Source organism: Drosophila suzukii, unplaced genomic scaffold (assembly GCF_043229965.1).
Source record: "Drosophila suzukii unplaced genomic scaffold, CBGP_Dsuzu_IsoJpt1.0 scf_4, whole genome shotgun sequence".
In the NCBI taxonomy this organism is placed as follows: domain Eukaryota; kingdom Metazoa; phylum Arthropoda; class Insecta; order Diptera; family Drosophilidae; genus Drosophila; species Drosophila suzukii.
In genome coordinates this window covers 3277299-3295200 of record NW_027255927.1, presented here as the reverse complement: position 1 = coordinate 3295200, position 17902 = coordinate 3277299, and the positions used below count along the sequence as shown (strand labels likewise).

Genomic DNA, 17902 nt, shown 5'->3' with positions numbered 1-17902 from the left:
CGCAAGCATTTCTTTATATGGATGACTTAATAGTCATAGGTTGTTCCGAAAAACATATGCTTAACTGATGTTTTCGAGAAATGTAGGAAACACAACTTGAAGTTACATCCTGAAAAGTGTTCATTTTTCATGCATGAAGTCACTTTCTTAGGACATAAATGCACAGATAAAGGAATCTTGCCCGGCGACAAAAAATACGACGTAATTCAAAATTATCCAGTCCCACATGATGCGGACAGCGCTAGAAGATTCATTGCATTTTGCAATTATTACCGACGTTTTATAAAGAATTTTGCTGACGGGAGTATCACATAACAAGATTAACTAGAAAATTCATTGCATTTTGCAATTATTACCGACGTTTTGTAAAGAATTTTGCCGAATACTCCCGTCACATAACAAGATTATGTAAGAAAGATGTAAAATTCGAATGGACAACACAATGTCAAAACGCCTTCGAACATCTTAAATCAGCATTAATAAATCCCACTCTGTTGCAATACCCAGATTTCAGCAAAGAATTCTGCATAATCACAAATGCTAGCAAATACGCTTGTGGAGCAGTCCTAACTCAAAACAAAAATGGACTACAGCTTCCAGTGGCTTACGCATCAACATCTCTTACGAAAGGTGAAAGCAACAAGAGCACTACAGAACAAGAATTAGCATCCATTCATTGGGCAATAACACACTTCAGACCATATATTTATGGTAGACACTTCACTGTCAAAACAGACCATAGAGCACTTACCTACTTATTTTCAATGGTAAATCCCAGTTCCAAACTAAAACGAATGAGACTTGAATTGGAGGAATTTAATTTTACGGTAGAGTATCTAAAGGGTAAAGATAACTATGTAGCCGATGCGCTCTCTAGAATAACCATCACAGACTTATAAAATATACAAACAAGCAATACAATTCTGAAAGTCACTACCAGAAACTAAAGTAGACAAAAATCCTGCGCAGGAAAAGATCAAATAGAAGTGCATAAGCAATCTATAGAAAAAGCTTCAAAGCCCAACGTATATGAAGTCATTAATAATGATGAATTACGTAAAGTAGTGACCGTGCATATAAATAATAAAATGTGTTTATTTAAGCACGGAAAGAAAATTACAGCAAGATATGATGCTAGCGATTTGTATACTAATGGAACCATTGACTTAGGTCAATTCTTTCAAAGGCTTGAAAAGCAGGCCGGTATTCACAAAGTACGCCAACTCAAAGTGGCACCATGGGAAAATATCTTTGAACATGTTTCAATTGATAATTTTAAAATGATGGGCAATAATATATTGAAATCATTGAGAGTAGCGCTACTCAACCCGGTGACCGTAATCAAAAATAATAAAGAAAAAGGAGCTATATTGTCTACATTCCATGATGATCCAATACAAGGTGGTCATACACGCATTACAAAAACCTTGGCCAAGGTCCAGAGACACTACTACAGGAAAAATATGTCCAAAGACATAAAAGAGTACATAAAGAAATGTCCTAAATGCCAAAAGTCGAAAACGACTAAACATACTAAGACCCCACTAACTATAACCGAAACTCCACAAAGAGCTTTTGATACAGTAATTGTAGATACTATTGGTCCACTTCCAAAATCTAATAATGGAAACGAATACGCAGTAACACTCATCTCGATTTAACTAAATACCTAGTAGCTATACCTATTCCAAATAAAAGTGCAAATACAGTAGCAAAAGCTCCATTTGAAGATTTTATTCAAAAGTACGGTCCAATGAAGACGTTCATTACGGACATGGGAACAGAATATAAAAATTCAATTATTGAAGATCTATGTAAATACTTACATATTAAAAACATAACTTCAACTGCACACCACCACCAAGACTGTAGGTACCGTGGAGCGAAGCCACAGAACACTCAATGAGTTCATTCGTTCATACATCTCAGTTGACAAAACAGATTGGAATGTATGGCTACGATACTTCGTCTATTGTTTTAATACAACTCCATCTATGGCACATGACTATTGTCCATATGAGCTAGTTTTCGGTAAAACTTCAAATCTACCAAAACGCTTTAATAGCATAGATAAAATAAAACCCATTTATAGTAAAGAAGATTATGCTAAGGAATCCCAATATAGATTAGAGCAGGCAATTAAGAGAGCTAGACTAATGCTAGAATCTCATTAGTTAAAACAGAAAATTAGTTACGACAAAACTAGTTTAGATTTCGATTTAAAAATAGGAGATCAGGTTTTATTGAAAAATGAAACGACATAAGTTAGATTCGAAATATATATAGAACAAATAGGAGATAGAGATAACATAACTATAATAAAAAACAAAAATAAAAAACAAATAGTACATAAAGATATATTAAAACTCTTTATTTCATAATCAATTTTTATTCCATAAATATATTACGTATGGCCATACATAATATAAGAGCATATAAAAATAACTACATCTAAAATAATTATACACAAAAAAAAAAAAATAGAAAAACAAATTAAAAACAAACAAAAAAGTTTTTAATCTTATTGCTATAAATAATATTAATTTTCTCAAAATTTGCTCAAAGAAAATAACTCCATTATATTACGTTATTTTTCAAAAGGAGGGAGATGTAGTATGCACTTATATTGAATATCTACTGTACCAAGAGTACTTGAATCAAACACACTGTAACACTTTGTTGCAGTGTTTACACAAACAAAGGCTCGGTCAAAAACCTAAGTGGCCGAAACATGAGTCGATCGGCGGCGTACACAGAAAGTGCAAGTGTCAGCATTCTGTTGCACACGCCGGCCGCTCAGCCAAAGTCAAGTACGTACATATACCTCCGCGCTCCAGACTAAGTGAGCATAGCTATATACATAAGAATATATAGGCCGTCTCTCCGCTGCCGCTGTTGGCAGCGCCGCTATGAGACTTAGACCTCCTTAGCTCCTAAGTAAATTAAGTTTGTCAAGAAACTCTTTTGAGCTCAGAGCGGCAACAACGGCTGCTCTGCTCCGAATAAAATACAAATAACAAGGGAGAACGCTATAGTCGAGTACCTCGACTATCAGATACCCGTTACTCAAAGGGAAATGGAGATATGCAAGCAGCAAAGCGAGATTAAAATGCGCCACCTACCGGCGGTAGACAGATTTAAGCGTTATGGGCGTTAGAGTGGGCGTGGCAAATTTATTTTTGGATCAATCGATAGGTATTGACGACACCAATACATTTCAGTTAAAATTTTTTATCTAGCATGCAAATTGTGGGCGTCACAGGTTTTCGCGGTTTGTGGGCGTTTAAGTGGGCGTGGCAAACTTTTTTTTAGGTTAATCGATAGGTATTGATGGGAATAATACATTTCAGTTAAAAGTTTCTATCTAGCATCAAAACTGTAGGAGTTACAGTTTTGGGCGGTTTGTGGGCGTTAGAGTGGGCGTGGCAGTCTACTGAAACAAACTTGCGCTGCGTAAGAAGCTCAGGAATCTGTACGCTAAATCTCAATAGCCTAGCTCTCATAGTTTCCGAGATCTCAGCGTTCATCCGGACAGACAGACGGACAGACGGACATGGCTAGATCGACTCGGCTAGTGATCCTGATCAGGAATATATATACTTTATGGGGTCGGAAACGCTTCCTTCTGCCTGTTACATACTTTCCGACGAATCTAGTATACCCTTTTACTCTACGAGTAACGGGTATAAAAATCATCCAAATGAATATCAAACCTAAATGAATTGGACTTATATTATTTGGGCTATATGGAAAGTCCTACTCGTTTAAACATATTACAGCAGCCTTTCAGCGGATTTTAAACCAAGTAATTGACCCCGAAACGTCACCTCGCGCATTCGCCAACCAGGATGACATAATAGTGGTCGCCAAACGGTAAAAGAACACAAGGAAAACCAGAGACAAGCGTTCGACGTCCAAACCAAAAATGCCAATTTAAAAAAAAAAGAACTGCTGTACCTGGGACATCAAGTGACCAGCGAAAGAATAGACACAGATGCGGAAAAAGTAGCCGCCATCGCTGAACTGGAAACCTCGACCGTTAATAAACTCCGGCAGTACCTGAGTGTAGCGTTGTGGTACCGCCTATTTGTGCCAGATTTTTAAAAAACTGTCCAACCCTTGTACGACTGGCTACACAAAGGCAGTAAATGGCGTTTGAGGAAATGAACTCATGACTCGTGGCAGATCCGGTACTGGCATGACCGGACTTTAGCAGGACGTTCATCCTGTAAGCAGACGCTAGCGACTTCGGTATCGGAGAAAGTTTGCAACGCAGTGAAGGAGACGTTTCCGACCCCATAAAGTATATATATTCTTGATCAGCATCACTAGACTAGTCAAGCCATGTCCGTCTGTCCGTCCGTTTCTACGCAAACTAGTCTCTCAGTTTTAAAGTTACCGGGGTGAAACTTTCCCAAAAGTCTTGTTTTTTTTGGATGTAGTATATAAGACGGAACCAGCCGAATCGGACAACTAAATCTTATAGCTCCCATAGGAATAATCAAGAAAAATAATTAGAAAAAATTACATCTTTGATGTTTTTTAACATACAATACGAACGCTTGCAAATAACATTTTTTAAATTAAATTTTATCAAAATTAAATTTTTAATTTTATTAAAATTTTATCAAAATCGGACGACTATATCATATAGCTGCCATAGGTACGATCGGAAAATTGGTGGGAAATATGAAACAAATCATAGCATCGGTGTTTTTTGACATATTATCTTATACTATTGGGAGTATCATTTTTATACCCGTTACTCGTAGAGTAAAAGGGTATACTAGATTCGTCGGAAAGTATGTAAAAGGCAGAAAGAAGCGTTTCCGACCCCATAAAGTATATATATTCTTGATCAGGATCACTAGCCGAGTCGATCTAGCCATGTCCGTCTGTCCGTCTGTCCGTCTGTCCGTCTGTCTGTCCGGATGAACGCTGAGATCTCGGAAACTATGAGAGCTAGGCTATTGAGATTTGGCGTACAGATTCCTGAGCTTCTTACGCAGCGCAAGTTTGTTTCAGTAGACTGCCACGCCCACTCTAACGCCCACAAACCGCCCAAAACTGTAACTCCAACAGTTTTGATGCTAGATAAAAAATTTTAACTGAAATGTATTTTTTTCATCAATACCTATCGATTGACCTAAAAAAAAGTTTGCCACGCCCACTTAAACGCCCACAAACCGCGAAAACCTGTGACGCCCACAATTTGCATGCTAGATAAAAAATTTTAACTGAAATGTATTGGTGTCGTCAATACCTATCGATTGATCCAAAAATAAATTTGCCACGCCCACTCTAACGCCCATAACGCTTAAATCTGTCTACCGCCGGTAGGTGGCGCATTTTAATCTCGCTTTGCTGCTTGCATATCTCCATTTAGCTGAGTAACGGGTATCTGATAGTCGAGGTACTCGACTATAGCGTTCTTCCTTGTTTTATTTTTAAGAATTTCGAATTCAATTTAATAAAAATTAGACGACTCCAACAAATAGCGCTCGAAGAAACGGTCGGAGAAATAATGAATGAATTGTTATACCCTTGCAATTATTTTAATATTATTTGTAATTGATTTTATTTTTCCTAAGTTTTACAGAAATGGTCTTCTATTTCAACTATGAAAGCTCATAGTATTAAGTATAAATATTCTTGATCAGCATCACTAGACGAGTCGATCTAGCCATGTCCGCCTGTCCGTCCGTTTCTACGCAAACTAGTCTCTCAGTTTTAAATCTATCGGGCTGAAACTTTCCCAAAAGTCTTATATTAGTCAGAACCAGCCGGATCGGACAACTATATCTTATAGCTCCCAAAGGAATAATCGAAAAAAAATTGGTGTTTTTTAACATACCATTTAAAATACCATTTTTTAGTTAACTCCGAATTTCGAATTTAATTCTATTAAAATCGGAGGACTATATCATATAGCTGCCATAGGAAAGATCGGTAAATTGGTAGGAAAATAATATGAAACAAATTATAGCTTCGGTGTTTTTTGACATATTATCTTATACTATTGGGAATATCATTTTTTGTATTTTTTAAGAATTTCGAATTAAATTTAATATTTGTAACTGCAAGGATATGCAAACTTCGGCTTGCCGAAGTTAACTTCCTTTCTTTTTATTCTTCGGAGAAGCTAATGTCGTCTTCAAAATCCTTGACGTGACCTTGTCTCCAGTCTTCTTTGCTGACATGGCAGTTGCGTGTATTAGAAGACTTGTAGGGTTTTCTTCTTTCTTTTGAATCGGGACTCACCATTCTCGTAATTTAATAAGAGGACGACCAGTCTTGCTTGCACCATGTTAATTTTTTGCAGAAAGTTAAATTTCTGATGCAAGCCAGCTTGCATTTGCATTATTGAAGCGTTTAACATGCTTATGGGGTTTTTTAGCAGCTTACGAACATGGGAAACAATATTTTTTAATGTCTTCTTGATGTCATTCAAGGAATTTTCAGTTGGTCGATTTTGAATTTTGAACTTTTCGCACAACCAGTTAGGGTATCGCCCCTACTAATGTGGAGTTGTTCCGAATATATTTAAATATTACGAAATGGCGCAAGTATGCGCAAAAGTTATTGGCTCCATTTAATCATATATACAATAACACATATTACCACATTTGAACTTTTTGCAATCCTGCGTACTCTTGCTAGTTCTACTCCACGAAACACAAATATTTATAGGTTAACTTCTACATAACACATGGTTCAATAAAACAATTAAATACAGCACGAAACAAAAGCATTTCTAGTGTAGGCCCTCTAAGCAATATTATACATACCTTGACGAAGATTGTCCATAATTTAACCGAAAGGAATGCGCCATATTTGGTAAAGAATAATTAATTAAACTTTTGGCACGCTTCGTAGAATAATTATGTCGCACTCAACTTAGCTCGAACAGCTGACTTTAGAGCCGAAGAGTCAGGGATGGTCACAAAAATATTTTAAAATTAGTTTTATGATAGTTGAACAATTGAAAAAAATGCTGAAAATTTAAAAAAAAATTTTTGGACTTTATACCAAAAAAATGCTTTTCATCCCTATGTGTGTGGTGCCTAGAAAGTCTAGACTCCTGGCAATCCTATGGTGTACTTTTAACATGGACAATACACTTCTAATATGGTCGGTATTGAAATCAAGTATTTTTCGCATATGCGACTCTGGGAACAGATCGGACAACCTAGTAGTTTCTTTCATCATCATTGAGAATTCAGTCAAGTTGCTTGAGTGGCGAAGAAAATTTCTCTGCTCCCAGACCAGTGCCACACCGTCCGTGATGGGGATATATTGGGCGTGCGAATAGTCCGTCACTCTAGCGTTAACTAAAACTATCGTTATCAATATAATTCGCGCTATCCTGTAAGACGGCGAAAGATTAAATTTACTGTGCGTCTAATGGGGTTAATATGCTTAACTGTAGAGTGAATGAAAATAAGGTAGAACAAATTAAGAGGGGCTTATCTAAGGTTGTCCTTATGGACCACCCTCCCTTTAATAAGAACATACGTTCCTATGTCTGTATGTACACGCTCTTTTGTGTACAGTGCGGTTAGTTTATTCCCTAACCTTTTCTTATTTTTGAGGTATACCTTTACTCCTACCTCGGTTTTGTCTAGTAGCGTTGCACCTATCTAGATTAGCCTTTTGCGCCTTTTCGATATTATGTTTTATTGCCCATTTCTGATCGTCGTTGGCTGACTGCATGGCTTACATAGATTGCACTTTCGTGACTGAGTGTAATGTTTTGTTATACTCTATCGTGGCTCTCATGATGAGCTCGACGGTGTCATCAACTTTTTTTTGTCGATTTTAATGCACCTAGCTATCTCCGTTGGGGTGCTGTGAATTCGCTCCACTTGCCCATTAGAGCTACTGTGTAAACGGGGTGCGTTTACAATGTGTATGTCATATCGATTTTTCAATAATGAAGTTATGGTCTCCGAGTTGAAAGACGACTCATTATCGCAGTATATTTTAAATTAAAAAACAAATTTACCAGTATTACATATGGAGTTGTTTGTGGGCGATTTTAACCGCTTTTGAAAAAGAGTAGTCCTAAAGGACTTCTATCACATTTTTCTGCGTAGCCCTGTGGGCACTGTTGTGTTCGCATGTAATTATTTCGTTGTGCTCGCTTGCATCCGTGATTTCATTCACGAATTTTTTGCAGTGCCAAATCTTAGTTGATGGGATGCTGGATGCATGGTAGTGTGGGAAGGTTTCAGTAAATAGCGTTCACAACATCTACGTTAACAACTTCCTTAACCAATCCTAACAGCGAGTCTCTGTAATTTTGTTTCGGAAAACTATAAAATGTCGCCGTAAAGGCTGGCCTGCTTTTTCTAGGGTTATTTGAATCCTGTAGCAGTTCAAGGGTTTGTCGCTAGATTCGACCGTGTAGAGATTCGACCGTATGAGAACTCACTGTGCTGCACAGTGGCTGCGTCAGATTAGGGTTCGCTTTGCATGGCGTTTATATTTTGTCGGGCAAAGCATCGGCCACAAAATTTTCCTTTCCATCGTTTAATTTTTGCAGTAGTATTTTGCTCAGATATAGCTAAAGTGAGAGGTTGATAGCTGTTAAAGGTCCGGATCTCTTTGGTGCCATATATGTAATTTTGTAATTTCCATATAGCCCAATCGATTGCTAATAGTTCTTTATCGTTTGTTGCGTAATTAAGCTCGCAGTCTTTTTATGTGCGAGATATAATCGTGATTTGCCTGCCATTTTCGGACAGGACCTTACCAACACCGCTTGCTGAGGCATTGGTGGACAAATCGAAAGGAAGTTTAAAATCCGGATACTTTAGTATGATATTTTCTGATGATAAAAGGTTCCGCAGGTACCACCAAATTCGATAGCAACCTTTTTTGGCTTGTGTTTGTTAACATTACCATTCTCTCCCTTAAGTATGGAGGTAAGTGGTCTAGCTATGGATAAAAGGTCCCGCAGGTACCACCAAATTCGATAGCAACCTTTTTTGGCATGTGTTTGTTAACATTACCATTCTTTCCCTTAAGTATGGAGGAAAGTGGTCTAGCTATGGTTGCGATGTCTTTGTATTGCATATTCTTGAATAGTTTTACCTTTTCCGGGCCTGTTTTGGCTCCGTTTGATGAAACAATAAAACCTAAAAACTTAAAACTTTCTTTGAAGAATATAATTTTTTTTGGCGCCACTCTCATGTTGGCTTCGCACAAGCATTTAAGAACTCTGTCAATGTGTATTACGTGGTCAGCCGCATTTTCGGACAAAATGACCACGTCGTCTACATAGACGTTACAAATTTTCCCGATTTGTTCGCGATTTGCCCTTTGGAAGATGCTTTCTGCATTTTTTAGTCCAAAGGGTAGACTGCAAAATTCATACTTTTACTTTAAATCTAGTGATACCCCGATTTTAAGTGTAGGGTAATGGAAAACTTACCCTTTCCTAAGCTCGCTAGAATCATAGGAGTACTTCGCATTGGGTAACGATCGGCGATGGTTTGCTCATACAGTTTCCTGAAATCGATCACCAATCGTTCTGTGTTAACAAAATCCGCTGCACCCATGGGATAAGGGTATAGCTTAGAATATGCGGGTTCGTTACTCTCCGTACGAATAGTAGCGATCATAGAGGTGTTAAATGGAAGAAACTCGTTAGAGTGCGGATACACTTGTTTCCTCTTAAGGATCTTTTTTTTTAATTCAGCTTTCACCGAGCTTGGGACTATTAAATCATCGATATTTGTGAAGTTCACATTTTCGAATTCGTGGTATTTAAGATGTTTCAGATTCGTTTCCATACGTGATTGCGTTGTTTCTTAGATCTAAACCGCTCTGACCTGCGTTAGCAGGTCGAAACTTATTATGGCATCAAGCAAAAAAATGGGAACCTTTGGGCCTAATATGTGCATTAAGCACTTTTATTTTACCTTACTGGAGCCATGAATGGAACTCACAGTCAATGGGGAGTCGACAAGCATTAGCTCAGCTCCTTTACGGGCTTTACATAATTCTTTGCCGCTCCAGTGTCTTCCTCCAAAAAATTAAAGAGGTCGATGGAATCAACTGAGTCACTATCGTGGTCAATTGCAAACAGTGCGGCTGCGGCTGCGGCTGCGGCCACAGTCTCATAATCTTGAGTTCCTTCTGCATTGGCGGCTTGCTCAACATTGTTAAGCCGCTGACGCCTTTGGCCATTCATTCTCTCTGAACCTTTGGTCTTTTGGGGCCAGCGAACTTTGGAATTGTGTATTATTTCCCTGCCTAAAATTCGTAGCTTGTCTGAATTTAGAGGATGATGGATCTATGTCCATTGGCTCAGGATTGATTTTGTTTACACAGATGTCTTGTTACTTTAATTCTTGTTTGACTTCTTGAAAAAGTGGCTAGTTATAAGCTTTTGTTCTTGTAGAGCCAATGCGGCCTGAAAGAATGCTTCTACACTGCCCGCGTTCACGGTGTATATATTTATTCCTTGTGCCTCTCCCTGTGATGGCTGATATCTTCGGGGTTCTCAGACCTGCTCTTCCTCGCTATCACTTTCAAATTGGCGTTTAGTATCCCTATATGGGCCCGGAAAATTCAAAAGGCCACTAACTGGTTAACCTTAAACACAAGGTATTTGGTGGCCGAATATTTTAATTCGACAGAAAATGTTTTGACTCTGGTATTTCGATATAATATATTTTAAAATTATTAAGCGGGAGTTTGGCTTCTGAAAAATTTTATTCAGAATCGGTAGCGCTGATGTTTGCAATTTTTATTCGCTTTTTATTTGCATGCAACATTTACAATCGCATTGTTATAAAAAATTTTATAATTAAAATATTGTTTTGATAATATGTAACGATTCTTATTTATGTATATTTGAAGCTTTGTGTTTAAGTTTGATCAGCCCACTTACATATTTTTGGTGTCGTGGATTCGAAAAGCCAAGTTGGGTGCCAATTATGTTTAAGGAATGTGCCCTAAGTTATCCCAGGCCGCTGTCCGTAGGAAGGGGGGTGGATCACGTCAGTGCCGATAACTGGCTGCTCTGCTTAAGCGGAGAACTTCTCCGAACGGTGTGCTAGCCGACTGTTTGTGGGCCCAGCGCCGTTCCTGGGGGGACTTTTCTCCGTTATTATCTGCCCTTAAGGCTTAACAAGTAATTCAATAATAACATTGTTTACTGGAGTCATTGAGCGATCCGCTCTTTATTATAAACAAAATCTAACTAAAGCTATTTTTTGCTGCATATAAAAAACTTATCCAATAATCACCCAAGATGTATACCGACTCACTATATATTTATTACATATATCGACATACATATATATCATATATATACATATTGAAATCGAAATCAAGCAACTGCGTGTGCTGTATCTGTCCTGGAATAAAGAAATTTTGTCTGCGCTACGATTTGTTTATGAATATCCTGTTGATATACAACTTTACTTCACTTCATCTGGACATTTAGACATATCCCAGAAAGTTACAAGGAAACCCAAATATATATAACACAATAATATTAATTTCATATTCAAAAATACATTTTAGATACATGGAATTTCGGATCCGGTTCCTGCGAGGCTTGGTACAGTATACCATCATCGAAGTTAGAAGGTAGTAACACTTTATTGGTTGCGTTATCCTCATCCGGCTGCTGGGTTGCCGGCATCGCTGGCCAGAATAGATCACGAAGCCTAGCTTTCTCGGGGTTAATTTTATCGGCAAACTTCACAATAATAAAAGAATCGTCCATGGCAGATTTATTAAATATTACATAATTAATATTACTAACCCTTCAGAGGTCGTAAGTTCGGGAACGTATTCCAAAAAAAATAGTTCTAGGTCGTATATTTTTTACGCTAAACAACGCGCATGCAACTTTTGAAGGGCAAATGTGCGTGCTAAGTGCATTCTATTGGGGTGCCATCTGGGTGTGTTTCAATATAGTGCATCCAGATGCATGCCAAAGCGGAAATTTGGGAACGCATTCTGAAACAAATAGTTCTGGGTCGTACCTTTTTTACGCAAAACAACACGCATCCAAATTTACCAAGGCAAATGTGAGTGCTAGGTGCAGTCTATTGCGGTGCCTTCTAGATGTGCATCCAACGTCTTTTTCGTCTATTAATCAAGCTAATAATATGGTCAAGCAAAGACTTTTTTGCCTCCCGATATCTTCATTAAGCTACCAGGAGTGGAATGGGACCTTTTTCGAAATAAAAGAAGATATACGCGTCTGAATTTGCAGCAAGTATCGAATTGGAATTGTTTGAATGGCATTATAGTGAGTACTTAGACGGATGAACGATCTTGTCTGTAGATCGGAAGAACCCGTTTAGATGTTTGCAGTTATTAATCACAATTGGCGGTGGTTTGTGATTTGTTAGGTGGATGGTAATGTAGTCTTCACTAATGTTCTTAATATTATTGTCGTTGTTGCTTACAATTGTTGGTGCTACTGCCGTTGCGAGCGGTGTTGTTATTTTTGCTGCTGCAATGGCTTAAGTCGACGCTGGCACTGGCCTGACAGGAGTTTTTCCTTATTCGGCTGAATGAGAGTTTATCAGGACTATTCGAATTTCGAATTTTATTAGCTGAATTGAGAGCCCTAAACTCTGGGCTTCGTTTGCCATTATAAGGGGTCTACCAGCCTTCATCGTCGCCGACGATGGCTTCCAATTCGGTTACTAATTGGGTGGGGTGTTGACGGAGGCGGGCTGCTAAATCTATGTTGTGAAATATTTACATGTACATCATGTAATTTAGTACATCTTATATTCTTTTGTGCCTAAGCCACCTTTGAATGGATGTCAAAGTGGAGGTTGTGCACTGCTTGGTACTGCTTTACCGACTTCCGGTACACTAGTGACCACTAAGTCATGGCCTACTGTGCCAGGTGTGAGCATTGCAGCCAGAAGGCAATGCGTCCAAATACGGAGTACAAACATCTGCGTTTTATTTTATTTTATTTTTTTGTTAAGTTCATGAATTAGCGTTAGAACTTTAGTTTGAATTTGAAAGCGTCTGACTACTGCCACTGCAACTTAAGCTGCCGCGTTTACAACAACAAATTGTTTTGCCACGAAGGTGAACTTGTCCATAGAATCTTCACAAAGAACTTCGCAGCGATTCAAAAATGCGTTTGTACTCCGCGAAAGCATGAATCAATGTCAATCCTAAATATCCGAATTACACCGTAAGTGAATGCTGTCTGGATAGAATACCCCCTAGTGAACGATTTTAATGTTCAGTTGAACCGCAGACTTAAGTTCACTTTACAAAATTACATTCGCCTAATTGGCGAATTATTATAAATAATAATTGTAGATCTAACTATGACTTTTCTGAACCTTTTTCTATTATATCAAATTCTGACTTTCTGCCCCTCTTAAAACGATTTGTTCGAACTATATCCTTATTTTTCTACCTCGCGTCTACCGCCTCGCAATTTGTGCTGAGTGATATACGGCAGCGTTGGGCTGGTGGTAAGACCGTGGGATTCCGCTACTCCACTTCTGTAAGCATTTTCTCATTATAATGGTCGCCGAAGAACAGTAAAGCATTTGTGTAGCGACAACGGAACAATCTTCGTTGGTGCTAATAAGTTAAAGGCACTAAAAGCTGACATCGACAACTCTACCTGCCCGACATGGCATTTCTTTGACGTACTCCGCCCAATTTTGGAGGCCATTTGGAGGACAGCGTCAAGTCGATAAAGTATTAATCTAAAGAGGATTGTAATGTTGCACTTAAACGAAAATTACAGTTAATAATAAAATCGTGGTTGACTGATCTAATTTATAATGAACATTCGGGCCTGTTCTAGTTTCCACTCGGAATTAAGTTCGTTATCATAATTCAATTTCCCTTACATCTTGTGTAATTTTTTTTATAGAAATTCCCCTTTGGTGTTAAGTAAGCTGACTTTAAACGTGGTCGTGTGGACACCAAAGACGCTGAACGCAGTGGTCGCCCAAAAACAGCAGTTACGCCAGAAAATGTGGAAAAAATCCGAAAAATGGTATTGGCCGATCGCAAATTGAAATTAAAGGAGAAAGCTGATGCCTCAAAGATATCGGAAGGCAGTGTGTTTACGATATTACATGAACATTTGGACATGAGAAAGCTCTGCTCGAAGTGGGTGCCGCGATTGCTAACACCGGACCAAAAGCAACAACGCATCGATGCTTCCGAGACGTGTTTAAGCATGTTAAAGCGCAATAGGACCGATTTTTTTCGCCGTTACGTAACCATGGATGAAACCTGGATACACCACTATACTCCAGAATCCAGTCGTCAGTCTTCTGAGTGGGTGGTAGCCGGTGAAAGCCGTCCGAAGCGTCCCAAAACACAAATATCGGCGGGTAAGGTTATGGCTTCTGTATTTTGGGATGCAAATGGGATTTTATTTATAGACTACCTGGAAAAAGGTAAAACAATAAACAGCGAATATTATATAAAACTGCTGGATCGATTGGATCGCGTTATCAAGGTAAAACGTCCACATATGGCCAAGAAGAAACCACTGTTTCACCAGGATAATGCACCATGCCACAAGTCTATGGCAACAATGGTGAAATTGAGTGAATTGAGGTTCGAACTTCTGCCGCACCCACCTTATTCTCCAGATATGGCCCCCAGTGACTACTGGCTTTTTTCAGATCTCAAAAAGCACCTCCAAGGCAAGAGATATCGATCAAATGAAGAGGTGATTGTCGATACTGAGACCTATTTTAAGGGTAAAATTTCATCTTTCTACAAAAATGGCATAGAAAGGTTGGAGAAGCGCTGGACTGAGTGTATAGCCGTAGATGGAAACTATATTGATGAATAAAACAAAATTTTCAAAAAAAAAAGTGTTTTTCCTTGTTAGGCCGGGAACTTATTGAGCGGTGTGATAGAACCCAATAAACAAGCAATAGTTGGGATAAACACAAGTTGCAATATATTGTAAAAATAATACAACCGTTATCCAATAACACAAACTATCCCAGAGCGCCCCTAGCATGTGGTGTGCATTCTCGATTGAAATTGCAAAATATTTACTATAACTTGGCTATAACTTTTTAACGACAGGTCTTATTTCAATAATTATGGTCATGTGGATGGGTATTGATAATAACAACAAATTCTCATTTGAATAAAAAAAATCCGGGCGCTGGATGGGTTTTAGTGTTATAGTCTTTTGTGGGCGTGGGTTGTGGGCTTGCCAACTCCCAACATTCTACTTCTTATAGTTTCCGAGATCTCAGCGTTTATACTGACTAACGGACAGACGGTCACGGCTAGTGATTCTGAACATGAATATATATACTTTATAGGGTCGGAAAAGCTTCATTCTACCTGTTACATACAGACGAATCAAGAATACCCTTTTCTCTTCGAGTAACGGAGTGGTATTGATATCTAGAATAAAACATTTAAAATATTAAGAAACGTGGGTGCTACACTAGTTCTAGCGTTATGGGCGTTAGAGTGGGCATGACACCCTGGATTTAAATCCGTCAGCCAAATTCTTGGCGGAAACTTTCCGTGAGAATTTTTGGAAAGTTTACAGAGTAATAACAGAGGAATATTCGAACCCGTGCAGTTCTTTCGAAAGTGAGTCATGGAACAGGATTGGGAAATTCGAATCTTTCAAAGTTAAAAACTGGAACAGGTCCGATTAAAAATAAGGCTATATTACTAAGTGGTTTTTATGAAAAATTTGGTTTATATATTGTTTTTAAATGATTCTGTCGAGTGGTGTATTTTTATGCCCTTGCAAAGGGGATAATGATTTGAATCAGAAGTTTGCAACGCAGTGAAGGAGACGTTACCGACCTCCAAATTGTTTATATAAGTAGTATATTCTTGTCCAGAATTACTGCATGAGTCGATCTAGCCGTGTTCGTCAGTCCAAAGAATGAATAGCGTCAGTGTTTTTGATATAATGTCTTCTACTCTTAGGAATCACATTTTTGAATATTCCAGAGTTTCGAATAAAATTGATCGGACGACTATATCAAACAGCTGCCATACGAATGATTGGATATTAATTAATGGTAAATTAATAGGAAAATAATTAAAATTTCGTTATTTTTGACATATTCTCTTCTACTTTGGTGTATGGCATTTTTTATACACGTTACTCGTAGAGTGAAAGCGTATATGTTCGACCGAAAGTATGTAACAGGTATAAGGAAGCGTTTCCGTCCGTCTGTACGGCCGTATAAACGCTGAGATCTCGGAAACTGTACAAGATAGAATGTTGTGATTTGGCATGCAGATTCTAGAGCTTGTTGCGCAGCGCAAGTTTATTTCAACACGCCCCTTTAACGTCTATAACGCTTAACCCTGTATAGCGAATAACATCGTATAAAAACTTTTTTATGGATAAGTTTTTTTAAATTTATTTCAGAAACTTTTTTGGTTTCTTCATGTTTTTATTTGTATTTTGAGTTTTCCCAGTCGGACCGTCAGGCATGTGGTGCTTGATTCCACAATAAGTTCCATAGGAAAAATTCAGGGGTTGGCACCACGTGAACTTTTTCAGGGGGTTTCAGGCCTTTTTCCATAAGAATTTCCTATGTAAAGCGGTCGCGAACGTTTCAGTACTGAACATTTTGGACAGCCTTAATGAAAGCCAATGGGGTTCTTTTGATTTCTAAATTAGTTTTACGTTGTTCCCCAACATGATCGGACATGTTCCTCTAAAGCAACGGGAGATGATGTTTTGGGCTTGCGACCTTTCTCACGTGTACAGCAACACCTGCTGAATATTAATTGCTGATAATGAGGAAAAGCATACATGATCAATATTGTCACAAGGGGATGTGGGGAAAGTGTGCGACCTTTCTCCCGTGTACAGCAACACCTGCTGAATATTAAGTGCTTATAATGGGGGAAAAGGTCACGTGATCAGTACTGTCACATGGTGAGGTGGGGGTGGGGGCAATTTAGTATAGTCTTTATGGATATGATCGTGACATTTTTAGGGCATCTAAACCTTTTAAAATCAGCTAATTTATGGATTATGCTAATTGTCCCAGAACCCGCATATATTAGTGAGGAGGCAGGGGCCATCAATATGTTAATTAGTGAGGGGCGGGAGTCATTAATATACTAATTAGTAAGGGGGCGGGGGCCATTAATATGCAAGTGGTCCCAGAATCCGCGTTTCCATACTACTGGTGACGTTGACCACGTTGCGAGCAGTTTCGGTTGCTGCTGCATTGACTAAGAGAATGGGAAGAACTGAGGCAATTGATGCATGCCTTCGAGCGGTCGACTATAACCATTCGCGCGAAACAATCCTTGGCAAGGAAGTCCTGGCATCGTATTTGAACGTGATTCTGTTGGCATATCGAGCACCTGATGGATCCAGACTGAAGAGGGTTGTGGAAGCTGTGTCCCCGAACAGTGGAGTTTCCCGATGGTCTGGTTGTCTGGCGATGGTTGGTCGATTATATACATAAAGACTAACTGGGATGGCTGGTTTCCTACTCTCAATTAGGTCGATGCTGACCAATCGATTGTGAAGAAACACCTCCAGCATTGTGAAGGTGGGGATTTCCACGATGTTGCCCAGGGAATGCTCCCAGGCCTGTGTTGTGTTGATAGGCAGCTTTGTAAGTAAGTGATGTACCAACCAATAATCACAGGAATCAATGGCAATGTGTTGTCGTCTGAATTCACTGATATATACATTTGCCAAGTTTAACAAATTCCTAAGGTCCACCGCGATCTTCTTGGGCAGTGGCTCGATTCCGTACAGTGCATTCATATTGCACATGAACTGCAGTCGAGGGCTGTTGTATCGTTTTACCACAAGGTTCATTGCCGCTGAATAGTTGGTTTCTGTTATTGCCCTATGGTTTGTATCCTGGTCTCGTCCGTCCGGTAGAGCTTGCTTGAAGAAATGAAATTTTTG

The 17902-nt window shown here is 38.8% G+C and overlaps 1 protein-coding gene across 10 annotated transcripts in view; it reads left to right on the top strand.

Annotated features, from left to right (window-relative positions):
• Haspin (haspin) overlaps nt 1-17902 on the top strand; it is a 172447-nt gene that overhangs the window by 39147 nt on the left and 115398 nt on the right. The window contains exon 5 of one of the 10 annotated variants that reach the window (XM_070999107.1): nt 13886-14048. The exons of the other annotated variants lie outside the window; for them this stretch is intronic. Within the exon in view, the coding sequence (XP_070855208.1) occupies nt 13886-14033 (148 nt within the window). The 3' untranslated portion in view covers nt 14034-14048. Of the gene's footprint in view, nt 1-13885; nt 14049-17902 lie in introns of those variants that run through there. 10 annotated transcript variants of the gene reach the window in all.